This window comes from Panthera tigris, chromosome B4 (assembly GCF_018350195.1).
Source record: "Panthera tigris isolate Pti1 chromosome B4, P.tigris_Pti1_mat1.1, whole genome shotgun sequence".
NCBI classification, from domain to species: Eukaryota; Metazoa; Chordata; class Mammalia; order Carnivora; family Felidae; genus Panthera; species Panthera tigris.
The window spans coordinates 24,404,000-24,421,347 of NC_056666.1; the positions used below are offsets into that span (position 1 = coordinate 24,404,000).

General features: G+C 43.3%; 1 protein-coding gene across 12 annotated transcripts in view; it reads left to right on the forward strand.

The window, feature by feature from the left end:
* PDSS1 (decaprenyl diphosphate synthase subunit 1) overlaps positions 1-17,348 on the forward strand; it is a 42,949-nt gene that overhangs the window by 23,708 nt on the left and 1,893 nt on the right. For 5 of the 12 annotated variants that reach the window (XR_006219695.1, XM_042991265.1, XM_042991266.1 and 2 more), the window contains 3 exons: positions 9,567-9,647; positions 9,751-9,864; positions 15,438-15,518. Coding sequence is in view for 6 of the 12 variants with exons in the window: in XM_042991265.1 (XP_042847199.1) it covers positions 9,567-9,647; positions 9,751-9,864; positions 15,438-15,518 (276 nt within the window). In the remaining 6 variants the exon portion in view is untranslated. Of the gene's footprint in view, positions 1-9,566; positions 9,648-9,750; positions 9,865-12,422; positions 12,636-13,736; positions 15,520-17,348 lie in introns of those variants that run through there. The other 7 variants (XR_006219697.1, XR_006219698.1, XR_006219696.1 and 4 more) reach the window with 7 other exon arrangements.

Sequence of the window (17,348 nt, forward strand, 5' to 3'; positions counted from 1 at the left end):
AGATTTTTGCCTGCTTTCTCCTCAAGGATTTTGATGGCTTCCTGACTTACATTTAGGTCTTTCATCCATTTAGAGTTTATTTTTGTGTATGGTGTAAGAAAGTGGTCCAGGTTCATTCTTCTGCATGTTGCTGTCCAGTTTTCCCAGCACCATTTGCTGAAGAGCACTCTTCTTTTTTTTAAAGCCAGTATTCTTGGGGCACCTGGGTGGCTCAGGCGATTGAGCATCCAAGTGCGACTCAGGGCATGGTCTCACAGTTCATGAGTTCAAGCCCTGCATTGGGCCTTGCTGCTGTCAGCGCAGAACCCACTTCGGATCCTCTGTCCTCCCCCTCTCTGTCCCTCCCCTGCTCACACTCTCTCAAAAAAAAAGTCAGTATTGTCCTTATACAACATGTGGTATTTGGTTCTAGCCCCTAAATGAGAGCCAGTTCTCTCCATAGGATTACTCATCTGACCATACCTCCGCATAATCAATGTGGCAGAGATGAAACCTGGCAAGTAGGTTGCGATCAAAGCAGCAACAGAGGGAGACCTTCAGGGGACAGATGGACATTGCTGCCATGATGCTCTCTCAGCATTCCTGCAGTTAAAGAGCACTTTTCCTCAGGTCTCTTCAGTGAAAAAGGCCCCTTGCCAATAGTGTCTCCATTCTGAAAAGCGTCAAGAAATGGATAATTGTGAATCCTAAAAGAATGCAGACATTTTCTTCCTAAAAACACAAAATTGAAACACTAAGAAATGTGAATTATGTAGAACATGCTGGCCATGACTTCAGCCATTTTTGTCTTTAGTGAAAAGGGCCAATATTTTTTTGCAAAGAATTGCCTGTGTGGTTTTTTAAAAAGAGAGATGGCTGGGGCATCTGGGTGGCTCAGTTGGTTGAGTATCTGGCTCTTGATTTCAGCTCAGGTCATGATCTCACAGTTTGTGAGTTTGAGTCCTGCATCAGGCTCTGCGCTGGCAGCATGGAGCCTGCTTAGGATTCTCTCTCTCTGACCCTCCCCAGCTCATGCACTCTCTCACTTTCTCAAATGAATAAATAATTTTTTTTTTTTTAAATAAAAAGAGAGTTGGCTGAAAATATGGCAGACGTTAGAATGCCAAATAAAAGAATCACTCATTTTAAAAGGGTGCCATAAAGTTGCTACATAAACCCTTCATTGATCATCATACCTTTGATGGTCAAAATCTCCATGAAGATGGAGAGCCAACTTCATAAGGCACACTAGGGCGTTAAGTGAAGCTTGCAGATGATCAAACCCTACGAAGGGCCAAGGACATGGACCCAAGGCACCAAGGAAAGCTTTGATCGTGGTGTGGTCACAATGCTCTGCTTAGGAAGCCAGAGACGTTATAGCACACATACTCATTTATAAATTGCACTTCGTTCTTCACAGATTAGCAAGTAAACAGTGGACATGTGTATTAACATGGCTCGACCCTTTTTTAAAATGAAATGCTTCGTGCTGTCCACTAGGAGGCATTCCGGCATCATCCCACAACTACTCACTTTTTATATGATTTATTTCTATACTCCAGAGCTGTTAGAATAATAAGGCAAAATCATAGTGTGAGCGCTCTAAATAAAAGGTTCTATATTTAAGTGCCTATGGGTAGAAATATTCCAGAGGTGTTGCATATTCAAAATGGCTATTTTTATGTACTCCTGGTATTTAAAATGCAAAGACATTTGGGCTCCAAAAGTTCATGCAAAGCAAACCAGAAGTGCCAAAAAGAGGAAATACAGAGAATTTAAACATCAGAATTATTGTGGAATAATTAATAGAATTCTAAGATGTTATGGGAATTTGAAGGAAATTTAGCAGCTTATAACTTATCCTGTTAACTTTAATCACTCATTGTTATTTTTTAGTAGAAATAGTATAAAAACTAAGAGAGGGTTGTCTAAGATTGATGTGTTTTGTTTTGTTTTAAATAAGGATTGTATTTTCCTTTCTTCCTTTCCTCTCTTGTCCTGTCCTGTCTTTCTATGTCTGTCTTTCTTGTAGACTCTCCGTTCATTGTGGGGCTTGAACTCATGATCAAGGGTCATGATCTAGGCTTTGACCCCTAGATCAAGAGTCCCATGCTCCATCGACTGAACCAGCCAGGACCCCCTCTAGGATTATTTTATGACACTGATTGATAGGAAAATGGAAGTAATATGTTTAAATGAAAGGTTACTTATTTGTGTCCTAGTCATATAGAATACACTCGAGCTTACCAGTGGAGGCCATGATTTCTTCCCCAGAAAAATCTCACAGGAATGAGATCTGAGAGGTCCAGTGGCCCATCCAGTGTTACTCAGTCAGACATGGCTGAGCTGGGATTGGAACCCAGAACTGGTATGATAATCCTGCATTCGTTTGTTTTTCTTTTCTTTTCTTTTTTTCCAAATTTGTATACTCTCCAGTGCTGCATGAGGCCTGGAATCAATGGGCTGCCTTCCTGTTACTTTATTTCCAAAGCCACAGTATGCTACCACAGGATTTTGTTTTGTGGGTTGTATTTGCAGAACAGTGTCTTTTGGTACAAAATTCTTATCTAATCTACACATAGACCTTATTCCTATTTTACCAGCTGTCATAATATTGTAATAAGGAAAGGGGAGGGGCGCCTGGGTGGCTCAGTCGGTTAAGCCTCCGACTTCGGCTCAGGTCATGATCTCACAGTTCGTGAGTTTGAGCCCCGTGTCGGGCTCTGTGCTGACAGCTGAGAGTGGAGCCTGCTTCAGATTCTGTGTCTCCCTCTGTCTGTGTCTCTCAAAAATGAATAAATGTAAAAAAAAAAAAAAATTTTTTTTTAAAAAGAAAAGGGGAAAACTTTTTCTCGTCCAGGATCCAGTCCAGGATCTCTTGTTGCATTTAACTGTCATAAGTCTTCGATGTCTCAGTGTGCAACAAGTTCCTCAGTCCATCTTTGCTCTTATATTACCTTGATTTTTTTTTTAAGTTTATTTATGTATTTTGAGAGGGAGAGAGAGAAAGAGATAGCTCAAGTGAGCATACGCAGGGGAGGGGCAGAGAGGGGGAGAGAGAGAATCTCAAGCAGGCTGCACTGTGTCAGCCTAGAGGCCAACACAGTGCTCAATCTCATAAACCACAAGATCATGACCTAAGCTGAGACCAAGAGTTGGACACTTAACTGAGCCACCGAGACGCCCCCATTACCTTGATTTTTTTTTAATTTTTTTTTTTTTAATGTTTATTTATTTTTGAGAGAGAGAGAGACAGAGCATGAATGGGGGAGGGGCAGAGAGGGAGGGAGACACAGAATCGGAAGCAGGCTCCAGGCTCTGAGCCATCAGCCCAGAGCCCGACACGGGGCTCGAACTCACGAACCGTGAGATCGTGACCTGAGCGGAAGTTGGATGTTCAACCGACGGAGCCACCCGGGCGCCCCTACCTTGATTTTTTAATGTGTCATTGAGCCTTTCAAGTTGGATCTGTCTGCTGCTTTGCAAACTTAGATACCGGTTATGCATTTTGCACAGGAAAACAACAAAAAGGATGCCACCTGCTCAGTTCGTCACGTCAGGGGCCACGTGACACCCTTTTGTGCTGTTACTGGTGATGTTCACTTTGATCACTTGATTTCGGTAGTAACTGCTAGGTTACTTCATTTTCAGGTTACTATTTTTCCCTATCCGGGGAGGGATTATGAGATTATGTAAATCTGCTTATCAAACTCTCTCTGGTTTTCGCATCTATTTATGATTCTTTCTTCAGATACTTATTACCACAATGGCTGCCAAGTCACTGTTTTGTGAATTCTGTCATTCCTTCAACATCTTGCTTCTACGATAGAAGGGTATTTGATTTAAGGACGATCTTATCTCTGTGAACTCTTGGATTCTTATTCTATGGATTATAACCCTTTACTGTTATTTATCTGAATGCTGAATTATCCCATATTTGGCCAGTGGGGAAGGCCTTTTAACCTGGCTTCTGTGTCCTTTTAATCTACCCCCATCATTCTTTTAGCACTTATTTAATTTCTTTATTTTTTAGAGAGATTGCAAGTGGGGGGGGGGGGTGGGGGAGGTGGGGAGAGAGAGAGAATGAATGAGAATCCCAAGCAGGCTCCATTCTCAGTGTGGAGCCAGACACGGGGCTCGAGCCCACAACTTGCAATCGCGACCTGAGCTAAAATCATGAGTCAGACGCTCAACTGACTGAGTTACCCAGGTGCCCCAACACTTCATTAATTTCTGGCAGAAGACGTTCCAGGTTCATCTTGCCCTTCCCAACACTAGGATTCATAATTTCTCCAACGAGCCCTGTTCTTTTGTTGGAGAATGGTATTTGGAAACCAAGATCTCTCCACTAGGTATCATTGGGCCCTCCAATGATAGTAGACAGAAATAGGAAATTTATATATATATTGCATAACCGGTATCTAAGTTTGCAAATGTGTATATATGGGTATGTTTATGTCTTGATCTTTTTATTTCCCATCTATGTGTATCCAAACAGTGATGTATCATATTGTTGGCTCATTCCACAGAATTCATGATTTATCTAGCATTCTGTCCTTCCATACAGTTGACCTTTGAACAACATAGGTTAGAACAGCACAGATCCTTATATGCGGGTTATCTTTTTTCTTTTTAATAAATACAGTATAGTACTATGAAAGTAGTTTCTCCTTATGATTTTTTGTAAGCTTTATTGTAAGAATGTAGTATATAATACGTATACAGAGTATGTGTTAATCAAATGTGTCATCAGTGAGGTTTCTGGTCAACAGTGGGCTATTAATAGTTAAGTTTCGGGGGAGTCAAAAATTATATGCAGATTGTCACCTGCACAGGAGGTGGAGGGGTGTCAGCACCCCTCACCCCCATGTTGCTCAGAGGTCGACTGTATTTGTAGCTCCTTTCCCCAAGAATGAGAAGCTAGACTCCCATTCTCCACAATATATTTACTTGCTCAGTCCCCTAGAATATACCAAAGGGGTTTAAAAATTGGTAACTCCCATCTCTGTAAAAAACAAAAACCTAGTAGTTCAGTATTTGTTTATAGTTCCTTTTTGTCTTTAGCCTGAGGATAATATAATCAAAAATCTGTGTTCGAAGTTACTCTTTTCAGTGTGGTTATATTATTATTTGAAATATAAGCTAGGTTATTTTTTACTCCATTTTAGAGGTCCCCTTCCATTCTTAACCAATTTTGTTTTTGCGGGGGTTGGAGGCTGTTGGTGTGGTTTTGAGTGTATGAAATGTTAACCTAGCTCCTTAAGTCAGAAGTGTATACAGACTGGTACTTGCCCACCATTCCCATGTGTCCCGTCCCCCTCCTCATCCTTTCCACCCACCCTGTAAGTGACCAGTCTCTTTGCTTCTGCTTCCTCCTTCCTGTGTTTCTTTTTACACAGATGAACAGCCCCACATGCATGTTGTTTCCCCTTCTTTCTTGCAAGGAAAAGTAGGATGCTGTGCTACCTTTTCTGTGTGTGTCTGACCTTTGCACCTTGTTTTCTTCAATTAACAGTGTATCAGGGATATCATCCCATGCTGCTCTGTAGAATCTTCCTCTGTATTGTATTGTATTGTATTGTATTGTATTGTATTGTATTGTATTGAGAGAGAGAGAGGGAGAGAGAATTTTAAGCAGGCTGCACACGCGGCACAGAGCCTGAGGCGGGCTCCATCTCATGACCATAAGATCATGGCCTGAACCAAAATCAAGAGTTAGACTCTCAACCAGCTGAGCCACCCAGGAGCCCCTCTTCCTCATTTTTTAAATAGCTGCTTCGTATCCTATCGAGTGGATATACCGTGGTTTTCTCAGCCACTCCTATATATGGGTGTTTAGGCTTCTAGTAGTTAGTTTACAGTTACAAATAATACTATAGTGCCTAACCTTATGCAAGTGTGTTTTTTATTTTTATTTTTTAACGTTTCTTTATTCTTGAGAGAGAGACGAGAGCCCGCGCAAGCCCAAGGGCATATTGCGCGAGAGCCCGCGCAAGCCCAAGAGCATATTTTAGGGGGAGGTGCAGAGGTGGGGGGAGACACAGAATCTGAAGCAGGCTCCAGGCTCCAAGCTGTCAGCACAGAGCCCAATGCAGGGCTCCAACTCGTGAACTGCGAGATCATGACCTGAGCTGAATTTGGACGCTTAACCAACTGAGCCACTCAGGCGCTCCAGTGTGTTTTTGAATTGTTAGCAGTGTACCTTCAGGGTGTATTTGAAGGTAGTCGTGTGTGTGGTTCTTGCCCCACCACGTTTCCCTCCATAAGGACTGTACTCTGAGATGTTCTCACCACCAGGGTATGTGAGCTTCCTGCCTGTTTCCCCACAGCCTCGCTCACTGAATGTGTTGTAAGGCTTTTCAGTTTCTGCCAGTTTGATAGATGAGAAAATGTTATTGCAGTGGGGTTTTAATTTGCATTTCTCCCTTCTAAGTGAACTTGAACATTTCAGGTGCTTAAGGGCCATTTTTATATCTTCAGTTTTTGTTATTTGCCAGTGTCTTTTGCCCATCTTCTAACGTGTTTGGTCCCCCCACGCCCCTAGTTTTAAAGAGCTCTTTACAGGGGCGTCTGGGCAGCCCAGTGCGTTGAGCATCCACCTCTTGATTTCCGTTCAGGTCATGATCTCTGCGCTAGCAGCCTAGAGCCTGCTTGGGATTCTCTCTCTCTTCCTCCCTCTCTGCCCCTCCCTCGCTGTCTCTCTCTCTCAAAATAAATATACTTTAAAACAAAACAAAAAAGAGCTCTTTATATAATAAGAATATCAGCACTTTATCTATGATATTATGTTGCATATATTCTCCCCCAGTATTTTTAGTTGGTTTTTGACAACACCCATTTCGATATTTTGTATGTAAGAATGGAGCTCCAATAATCTCCACCATTTTTTTAATAAAGAAGACACGATGCATCTGTGTGTCTTCAGGATAGATGTCTTAACTTCCTTGGTGACACAGAGATGCTTGATGAACACCAAGTGCTGGTCCCTGCAAGGCAGCCTGTGCTCCCCAGCCTTTCTGAGACCAGGCTCATGAGAACGTTCTGAGACCTTCCTCCTCTTCCCCCAGAAGAGCCACACGCGTACAGCAGGACCTGCTGTGGGCCTGCTTCCAACAGAAAGGTTAGCCGGGCTCCGCTTTCTTTTACCCTGTCATTCCTCATCCTCCACCCACATCTGGAAAGATAAGAGGCACCTGTCCCCTGGCGCTGAGCACAAGAAGCGCTTGTGTCCTGTCCGCACACGTCCTCTGTGCCTTTTGTGTTGCACTGCTTGTGACTTCTCCACCTGCACGGGACGGATCCAGGCGATCCTTACCCGGCGTGGGGGAGCGGGATTCTCTGGGCACTGAGGAACGGTCTTTGCACCCCAGGCGCGGAAATCTGGGCAGAAACGTCCCTTCCCCGCCTATGAAGCGGAAGCTGCCCACTAAGTGTCACTCGTTTCTGTGGTAGCGTGTGAGCTGCGGGCGGTGCGCCCAGACCACACAGCTTTCTGCTTCCTCGGGCACATGATTTGACTTCTTTGGGCTTCTGTTTTGCGCCCCTTGGAAGCAGTGTAATAAAGTGATTAAGAGAATGGTCTCTGGAGTCCGACTCTTGGGTTCAAATTCTCATTCCACCGTTTCCCAGCCCTATAACATCTGGTGCTCTCTGTGCCTCCAGGCCTGGCCCGTAAGTGAGTTAATACACGAGAAATCTCAGAATAGCTCCTGGCATATGATGAGGGCTTGGTAATTGTTTGCTCTTATCATCATCAACCACAAAAGAAATGCTTCTGGGACACTGTGCAGCTTAACTAAGATAATGTAAAGTGCTCATCATATGTACTCCATAAATTTTAATCCAGTGAGTTTAGAAATAGAAGAGAGTTTTTAAATATCTCTTACTTTTCAGGAAGAAAGCTGGCATTTCTGTGCTGTTTTGTGTTGAAGTAACAGCATGAACAGGCTCGCTCTCTGAGTTATTTCTGCCTGGAAAGGGGGTGTCATTGTGTTCTGAGCTCAGCACATCCTCAGCTGCCCAGATCTTACCACATTTATTCTTTTGGCCAAGTTGATGGCTTTCTTGACTCTTGTCAAAATTTCTAAATCGTCTCCCAGCTGGTGTCATAGATTCTTTAGTATGGTTGAAAAGAGGAATCTCTTCCTGTACGTGGATCCGTGCCTGTCAGTGGTCAGGTCTGTGCCGTTGAAAGCGGTTGTGAGTTTGTTATTCATTCAAGTGGCCACCTGACCTTTCATGACAGGCAAATTTGTATCAAGGACCTGCAGCCAAACATTAACGCGGTCACAGACTTCATTAAGTCATCAAAAACATTCTCAGGGCTAAGAGAATGTTGCCCAGATTGTATGAGCTGGCTTGAATTAGCCACAGAGCATGGACACTACCCAGCTCCTGTTCCTGCACCTAGGAGAAGGGGAGGAGGAGGATAATTAACAACAACAGCAAACATCTAGTGTTATGGCCAGATGCCCAGCACTCAGCTGAGGTTTAAAAGCAGCATCGCGTGTATTCCTCACAGCAGCCCTATGAGCTAAGTGCTTTTGATCCTGCGTTTTACAGATGAGGAAACTGAAGCCCAGAAATACCAAGTAATACGCTAAGTTCGCGTGGTAATACGTAGCGTATTTACACGCCCCTGGCAGGCTAACCGCAGAGTCCGCACCACTGGGCTACACAGATGCCTGAGCAAAGAGGGTGCCGACCAGAGGGTCACGAAGGACAGGATCCTTCATCATCAGTGACCCACCTCAGGAAGGAGACCGCACCTTGTCTGCCTTTCTCATGGAGTCAGCATAGACATTTCCTCTCCGGTGGAGTAGACCTCATTCCTGTTCCCTCCTTTCGGTTTTTACCCAGTCTTTGTTTTCTGAAGTGTGTCAGGGTCTGCTTAGCAGAGCAGTGGGAAAGGCACTCAAGTGACCGGAGCCAGCTAGTTTTTTTTTTGAGTTTTAAAAAGTGCTTAGAAGTCTTACTTCTCCTCCACTGAAAAAGAAAGGAAAAAAAAAAGTTTCCATGTAGTTAATTACTTCTTGCAAGAGAAATACAGGAGCAGTAGGACCATGAAGACCCTTGAGGATGAGAAAACAGGATGTCAGAAGCGCGAGGTCTGAGGCTGTTTCACACGTGAGGAAATGGCTGCATTTGAGAAATAAGTGAAATCACCAAAAATTTAGTATTAAAAGAAACTACAAATGAGGAAATACATATATAGCAACATCATGTGTGATTAGATCAGACTAGCTAGCCCTAAAATAAGGTCTACATCAATAGAAAAATAAAAATAAAGCCAACATTTAGGCCAGGTTTAGCACCGAGTGCCGGAAGCAGTGGGGAAGATGACTTCTCCTGGGAAAGGGGTGGAAGGTGGTTTCCTTAAAATTTGAAAAAGCCGTCTGAGGCTGACATCCTTTCATTAAAAGCACCAGTGGCGTATGCATGTTTGATCTCCCTCTGCTGCAGTATCTTCGGACCAGCCTCACTGCCTCTCATTTGAGGGACCGGATGGATGCATCTGTGCACACAGACTGGGGCTCCCTGGCTCGGGCCTGCCAGCAGCTTATTTCAGAATTCTCTCTCTGCTTCAGGTCTCTGTCCTCGGATGCCCTGATCCAGCGGTGCATGAGATTGCCTATCAATACGGGAAAAACGTGGGAATAGCCTTTCAGGTCGGTCTGCTGCTTTTTAAGAACGTGGCCTGTTGGCACAGCGGGAGGGGCAGCCGCGATGCGGGATGTGGTGCTCTAGATGCCCCTCTTTCCCTTCCACCAGCTAATAGACGACGTGTTGGACTTCACCTCGTGTTCTGACCGGATGGGCAAACCAACGTCAGCAGATCTGAAGCTTGGGTTAGCCACCGGCCCTGTCCTGTTCGCTTGCCAACAGGTAGGTTTTCCAAACTCCCTTGGACACACTGCTTTGTCTGTTCCAGGCACAGCTGATGGGAAGGTATGGGGTAAGCATTTAGGTAAGCTGATAGGGGAGATATGGGAAAGCATTCAGGTAAGAGACCTGGATCTAGATTTGATCCTGGCCCTGGGGCTGAGATGTTGGGACCAGCCATTTTACTTCTAAGCTTTATCTGTGAATAAAACTTGAAACGGAAGAGATTACAACTTTCCCCTCAGGGTCGTACTGAGGATTAACTGAGAAAGTACCTCGTAAATTAAATGCTGTATGTATTTAAGGTAGCATTACGATTATTTCCATATATTTTAGGCACTGACAAGGTGAATGGTTTCCGCATCTTGATTATAGGACTGGATTTGGGATGTGCCTCAGAGCCCCTTAAAAAGGCACTGGAAGGGCCTCCCAGCATAAGAAATTCTGCCGTTCTAGAAGTTTAATGGGAATGTGTGCTGCTCTCAGAGGGCCTTGGCCATTGCCTCAAAATGTCAAGAACATTTACAAGGGCAACTAGAACCACATAGTTCTTTCTTTCTCCAGATTGAGGGACTGTCAATTAAGGAAGTAAGTAAAAGCTGCCTTTATGTTCTCCTTCACGTGGATGAAAAAGCTTAGGAAGCTTCAGAGATGCTGCAGGGACTGGCGAGGCAGACATTTATTTCCAGAGCCTGCTCTGGAGGCCGGCCACATGGCTGTGGCTGGGCCAAGTGTGGTTTGAAGTGAGTGGGACATTGGCTGGCATTTGGACATCTTTTTAATAGATTGTAACTTTGCAGCATATTTAATCCGGTATTTAGCAAAGCAATAAGATGTTCATCACCAATCCATGAAATGAAGAATTATTAGCTCTTTGGTCTAAAATTTTAGTAACTTTTAGTTTTTGAGAGATTTGCCTGTATTCTTTCTCACAATTTACAAAGATAAACTATGTCTTCCGTAGAACTCAGGGATTCTGTTTTGACATTATTGAAACCAGTGACCTTGCTTTTGATCAATTTCCCACCCAGGGAAGGAGAGATCATCTTTTATCCACTGTCTAGCAGACCCATAACCAGGGTAACTCTCCTTTAGGGGAATCTAGCAGCTGGCGGGGGTGAAGGGGCGGGGTGGACCAGGTGATCTTGGCCAACGCTAGTGGACATCAGTCAACTGAGGAATGAAGTACCCACTCACCCACCCAAAAGGAGATGTTGAAGCCCTTTGTGGAAATAGCAGTCCTCAATACCAGGCTCTGTCCTCTCAGAATTTTGAGGCAGAGGTGAGAAGAGAACGACGTGTTATAGATGGGTTCTTTCTCCTCATGAGACTAACTTGCCAGCCCAAAACTCAGTAATATTAATACATGTGCTAAGTTGCGACAAAATTTATAAAATCCTCTTGTATACATTAAAGCATGAGCAAGGAACATTTTCTTTTTTACTATTAACCCACAAAACGGAGGAGTCATAAACCATGTAAACGTAAAGGCATGCCTGAGGCCAGAGAGATCAGTCACCGGCTGCTGTCTGTACAGACTCCAAACGTTAGTCTATTCAGACGCTGGTTAGTAAATGTTGAGTCAGGAACAGGAGGAATGGAGGGAATGGAGACTGCCAGCTCAGTGAGGATTCTTTCAGTGAGGCCCTGAGGTTATCAAGATGACTAAGGAACAAGCCTTTTCCTAAAGAAGCTTGTAGTCTACTAAAAAGCTTGGTGTGCCATACTTCTAGGAATCTTAACAATGACAAATAATTGTCATGAGCCCCAGGACACTAACAGCTGACTCCGCTGAACCTTTTAAGATGATGGATGGAGAATGGATGCCTCTTCTGATTGTTTCACTATGAACCTATTTCAACAGAAACTAATTAACTTTCTTCTACACAAAGGAGTTGTGAATTGTTCTCCTTTCAGATACACTGGGACAAAGTTGGGGAAAAATGGATCATTCCTGTATCACCCCAACCTATAAGTGGTCAGTAATACATAAGAGATTTAAAAATACTGGTTTAAAAAAGGGGGGCGGGGGCAAGGAAAAGGAACACACAGAAGCTTACCGCGTCCTTAACCACAGTGCTACGGGTGTCTCACTGGGAAATGCAGCATCACGAGGTACCCATTCACCCTCACCAGACAGTGCTGTTCCCATCTGCCCACAAGGCAGTAGGAAAAGGGAGCTAAAAGGCACATGGCCGCCTAGAAAGGGGAACACAGAGTGAGGCCAAGAGGGAAGTGATTCTGGAAAGAACCTGCTTCCTAAGTAGATCAGCTGTTTCTGTCCTGTGGCTTATCGGCAAAAGTTAGTACAAAAAAGCGTTGTCGTTTTAAAAGAAAATATCAGGTTTAGTCTCCACTACAGATTATATCAGCAAAAAAGGGGTTCTTGGCCAGAAATGTGTCAAATATTTATGGGGCTCAAAGTGATTTAGGGTAAAACAAGTTCCAAAATAACAGAAGACTGTGCAGTATCTTCATTTAATGAAAATGCATTGTTTTTGTGGTCTGCAAAGGATTCTTTCATACGTTACCTCTAATCTCACAACTCCTCTTTGTGGTAGGTATTATGCCCATTCTACAAGTAAGAAAGTGATGTGCAAACTTGGCCAAAATTAAACATCTGGTAAATGGCACAGCAGACAATTAGACGCCAACTCCTCTCAGACCAGTGTTCCTATCACTACCCAATGTATTACCAGTGCCAGTGCTGACGCTGATGCAAGCTGGCGCCTGCGGAGCTTGTCCGATCCCCAGTGGGGCTTCCCGCAGAGCAGGTAACTGGCATTCTCTGCACTGGCGATGCTCAACGAAGAGCTTCTGTGTCGGCTTCCATGATTTGTCGTTAACCTAACCCATTCAGTGGACTCGTTGTGAGATGTTTGTAATCTTTTCCACAGGTAGGGGAATTTTGTTTGCCAATTAATTAGCCCTTGCATTTTCCCATTTGCGAACACTGAGGCTCCACCAAGACAAACAACCTTGGGAAGCCATTTTTCCTTTTTAACTTCACACAGTGGGTTGTCTTGTAATTGGAATTTGTTGGACCCAGCAACTTAGTAGAAACTCCCTCTCTCTGGAATTCACTATTTTTGACATCTCCTGAAGGTTTCTTGATAACCTTGGTACAGGGGATTTAAGGAAAGTTTCGGCATTTCTCAGAGGTCCCCATGATGACAGTGTCCTTCCATGTATACCTGTATACGTATTTTCTGTAAGAACAAAAACATCATGTTGAATCTTTAAAAAGTATAGAAGTTGGATTTTGAGATCTTCAGAAACAAAATGGAAGTGGTTTTTGGTGGTTTGTGTGTGTGTGTGTGAGAGAGAGAGAGAGAGAGAGAGAGAGAGAGATTACATTAGTTCTCAAATAAAGCTCTTTTCCTTTCTTCTGTTTCCCTTATTTGATAAGTCACCAGACCTAAATGTCAGCCTGTAGCTGTACTTCCAACTGCCGTCACCATCCCCAGCCCCTGCACCAGCTGCACAGGCTTCTGTTGGTGTTGTGACTAGCTGGTCCCTTAAGAGTTAGACAGGTTTCGTCTGAGCAAGCTCACTACATTTATCGATCACCTTCGTAGTTTGGTTTATGGACATATTTCACGGAATAGGAGTTGTCATACTCTTAAAAGGTTTTCCCCGTAAAACAGCCTGGACAAACAAAAATTTTCTTATTGCTCACTAAATCTGCGAGCAGGCAACTGTGGTTCCTGTTAGGTTTCTCATTTCTCCACCTACACAGTAAGGGAACAGGGCAGTGCCTAGGGAAGAGTTTGGTATTTGCATATTAAAATTGTACACACTACTTGTTTAAAGGATGTAGTCACACTCCATGCAAATATTTGCTTCAAACTTTGCTTTCTCGATGTTTTTTATAGTAAAAGGAATCAGAGAAGCCACCCAAGCAGCACATTTTACCATATTTGTTGGTGTTGCAGGAAAAGCTCATATACCATAAACAAGGTAATTTACCAGATGCCCAGGACAATATCATTATCAGCTTTGGGGGCATAGCCTTCCAGAAATCAGTTTTAGAGTGTGGTATTAAGACAAATGCCTATTTAATTTAGCTTTTTACCACTAAAATTGACTGATTTGAGCTTTCCTGATTTTGTTTCGTGTAAAATTTATTCTTTTAAAAGGTCACTAACTAAAACAAATTACTGGTTTTCATTTAAGTGCTAACTGGTTGCTGGCCTTTACATTTTCTAAGCATGTGAGCAACCTCTACGTGTTTAGAACTTTGTTCTGACACATACTTGACTCTGAAAGGAACATTCTTAATTCTTCCTCTGTCATCATCCGGTTGAGGTTTTTCTATGTGTGCCCTATTTTTTCTTCTAGGATTACTAATACCGTGGTGGTGGTTACAGGACAACAACTTCAGGCTCACTGCCAGGGAAAAACTGGCAACTGCTGTAAGCACTGATGTGTCCAAAACTAAATATATCTTCCCTCTTATTTCATGGAACCAGAAGCTGTTAGAGCTAATGGATTTTAGCTCCCATAGTTGAACTCCCTCGGGACACTGAGGAGGAGGCCAGGACACACAGGTTGAAGCCCACTCAGCTATGTCGGCACCAGAACTAGAGCTTCCCATCTAGAAAATGCAGTGACTCAGAGCCCTAACTTCCTGGTTTTGTTAATGGTGGTAATTCTCCTGAATTATTGCTAAGTAACACAGAATATAGATTTTTATCTTCAAGGTATGCATTTTCTTTTTTTCTCTTAGTGCCACAGTTTAACTTTGGTCTTCTTTATAATCAACTACAGCAACCTGTCTCTACCTGTCTCCTGTAACTCAGTGGTTCTCAACCTTGGCTGCACATTAAAAACACCTGGTGAACTTTTCAAATCCTGATGCCCAGGACAGACCCCCACCCAATACAGTCACAGTCTTTGGGAGCAGATCCAAGCAGCCACAAACTTCCCACGTGACTCCAGGGCGCAGTCAACATCGAGCATCCGTTGCTCTGTTCCACTCGAGCTGCTAAGGCAGGGCTCTGCTCAGATCCTGCAGCAGCTTTCAGTGTCACTCAGTTTAGCACTAAAAGTAGAATGCCTAATTCCCAGCCTCATCCTAAGCGAGTGTTTTTCAAAATGTTAGCAGAGACCAGCAAAACCCACATCATCTGGAACCTGTTAGAAATGCGTGCCTGGGTCCCAACCCTATTGAGTGGCAAACTTTGAGGGAGTGGTCCAACAGGCCTCTGATGATTATGGTTCAATCTAAAGTTTGAGGACCAGAAGAGCAGCCAATAAGGAGATTTTAGGGATGTACTTTGTTCCCTCACTCTCTTTTACTCCGTGTTGGACCCAAGGATAGAATAGAAAGAACCCCAGAATGAACAAACATCAACAGCTGCCTCTCCTCTGAGCATCAGCCAGTCCCTGGGCTTGGAAATGGGCGTCTCTCTCTTAGCTCTGCTGCTTTAATTGCTACAATTTACTGGCCCCCCCATCCAACATCATCTAAACATGTAACCACCTTTTTGTTTTTTCCTATTGTTACAAACTTAAGTGGTAGAACATTTGATTCTCACAAGAGCAGTAAATAGATTTTCTTTCTTTATGATTAGTTCCCAGAAATGAATGCTATGATAATGAGACGGTTCAGTTTACCAGGAGATGTGGACAGAGCTCAACAATACGTATTACAGGTAAGATTATTTTACAACATGGCAAAGTTCTTTAGCCAAATAATGTAACAAATTTTAGATGCAAAACCAAGTGTGTTCAGTTGTTGATTTGGCAAAAACAGAGGGAGAAACTTGTATAATTCTTTTTCCTTCTAGAAGTCTTTCTGAAGACTAATTGGCCTTGGGTAAGGCTTGGATATTAGGATTTCACTAGTTTGAAACCAGCCTTCCCCAAATCCACTGGTAGCACTGCTGTTTTCCCTGTTGCCCAGCTGTGCCTCCTGGTGTAAGCTCTTGTCTCGGCCACAGCCAGGTTGTCAGGCTCTTGCAGTTGCCTACCCAGCATGGTCTCTCCTCCTCCCTCTTACAACTGTGATCAATGGTAACTTTAAAAAAAAAAAAAAACAACCTACATAGGCAGACTGTTTAACCTTCAGGGTCTGAGCTTATTTCACATCTAGTGCCGCATATCCTCAACTTTTCTGGAGAAGCCAGATCTTTTTACATAGTTTCGATAACTGTCTTTTGAGAATGACCTGTTTCCAAATTCCAAATCCAGAGTCATTTGGGGCCAACAGATCAATGAATGAGACGGAGCAAGCAATTTTTAGTGAGCCAGTGTGTGGTCTGAGATCTGTGATTAGTGCAGTACTTGAAAGACTTCCAAATAATAACTTTTAAGATTTCCAAAAAGCAAGGCCCCTCTTAAGGATAGATTTCTCTTAACTCTCTAAACTGTTAAGCATCATAATTTGCTACCACCTTTGTGGAGGGTAGTTTGGCAGTACTGCTAAAAAACTGAGTGTGAGAAGGGGTTTTAGCTAATAAAGAAGTCGATGTGCCTGGGAGAGGTTCTGGTGTCAGAATAGTACCACCAACCACTGAAGTGAAAAGTGGGACTGAAGAGGGAAAATGAATTGTTGCTCTTAGCAAAACCATGAAGTTCCAACGAGCCCAGGCAGAAATGCATTTAGAAAAGTACAAGAATGTTCACTTAACAAATTCTCCAAAGACCTCTGAACTCTAACTCCTTTCACCCCGAGCTCCTAGTCCCTATTTCTTCATGAAAGATGGACAAGTAGGACTTACTTGGTAGGATTACTAAATAGTTGAGTAATGCTTGCTGAGACCAAGATGGACAGAAACAGAGAAAAATATCAGTGGGGGGGGGGGGGGGGGGGGTTGAAAAATACTGTATCCATAAAACAAGAACAGGATATTAAAAAAAAAAAAAAAAGAACAAGCTCTAAGAAAGTTTGATTGTGAAAAACTCCAAAGAAGGGTTAGAACGTGAAATTGAGCAGATCTTCAAAAACGTAAACAGCAAGGGAAGAAAATGAGAGCTTTTAGAGGATCAATGAGGTAACATATATTCAGGAAGAGAAAAAAAACAAAATCAAAGAAAAGAGTGGCCCCTACAAAAGGAGAAGAGACCAAAACTGGCTCAGTGTATTGCAAAACCACTAGATGATAGAAGGCAGAAAGCAAAGCCTTCAAAATGACAAACTTTTTTTTTTAAGGTTATTTTTATTTTTGAGCGAGAGCAAGCATGAGCAGGAGAGGGAGAGAGGGAATCCCAAACAGGCTCTGCACTGGCAGCACAAAGCCCAATGCGGGGCTCAAACTCACAAACCACAGATCATGACCTGAACCTAGACTAAGTCAGACACTTGACCAACTGAGCCACTCAGGCACCCTGATGAGGAAACATTTCAAAACAAGAGTTTTATATCCAAACCATCCATTAAATGTGAAGGCGGAAGCCATCACTCAAAAACTATGAAGTTGAGGCGCCTGGGTAGCTCATTCGGGTAAGCGTCCGACTTTGGCTCAGGTCATGATCTCACAGTT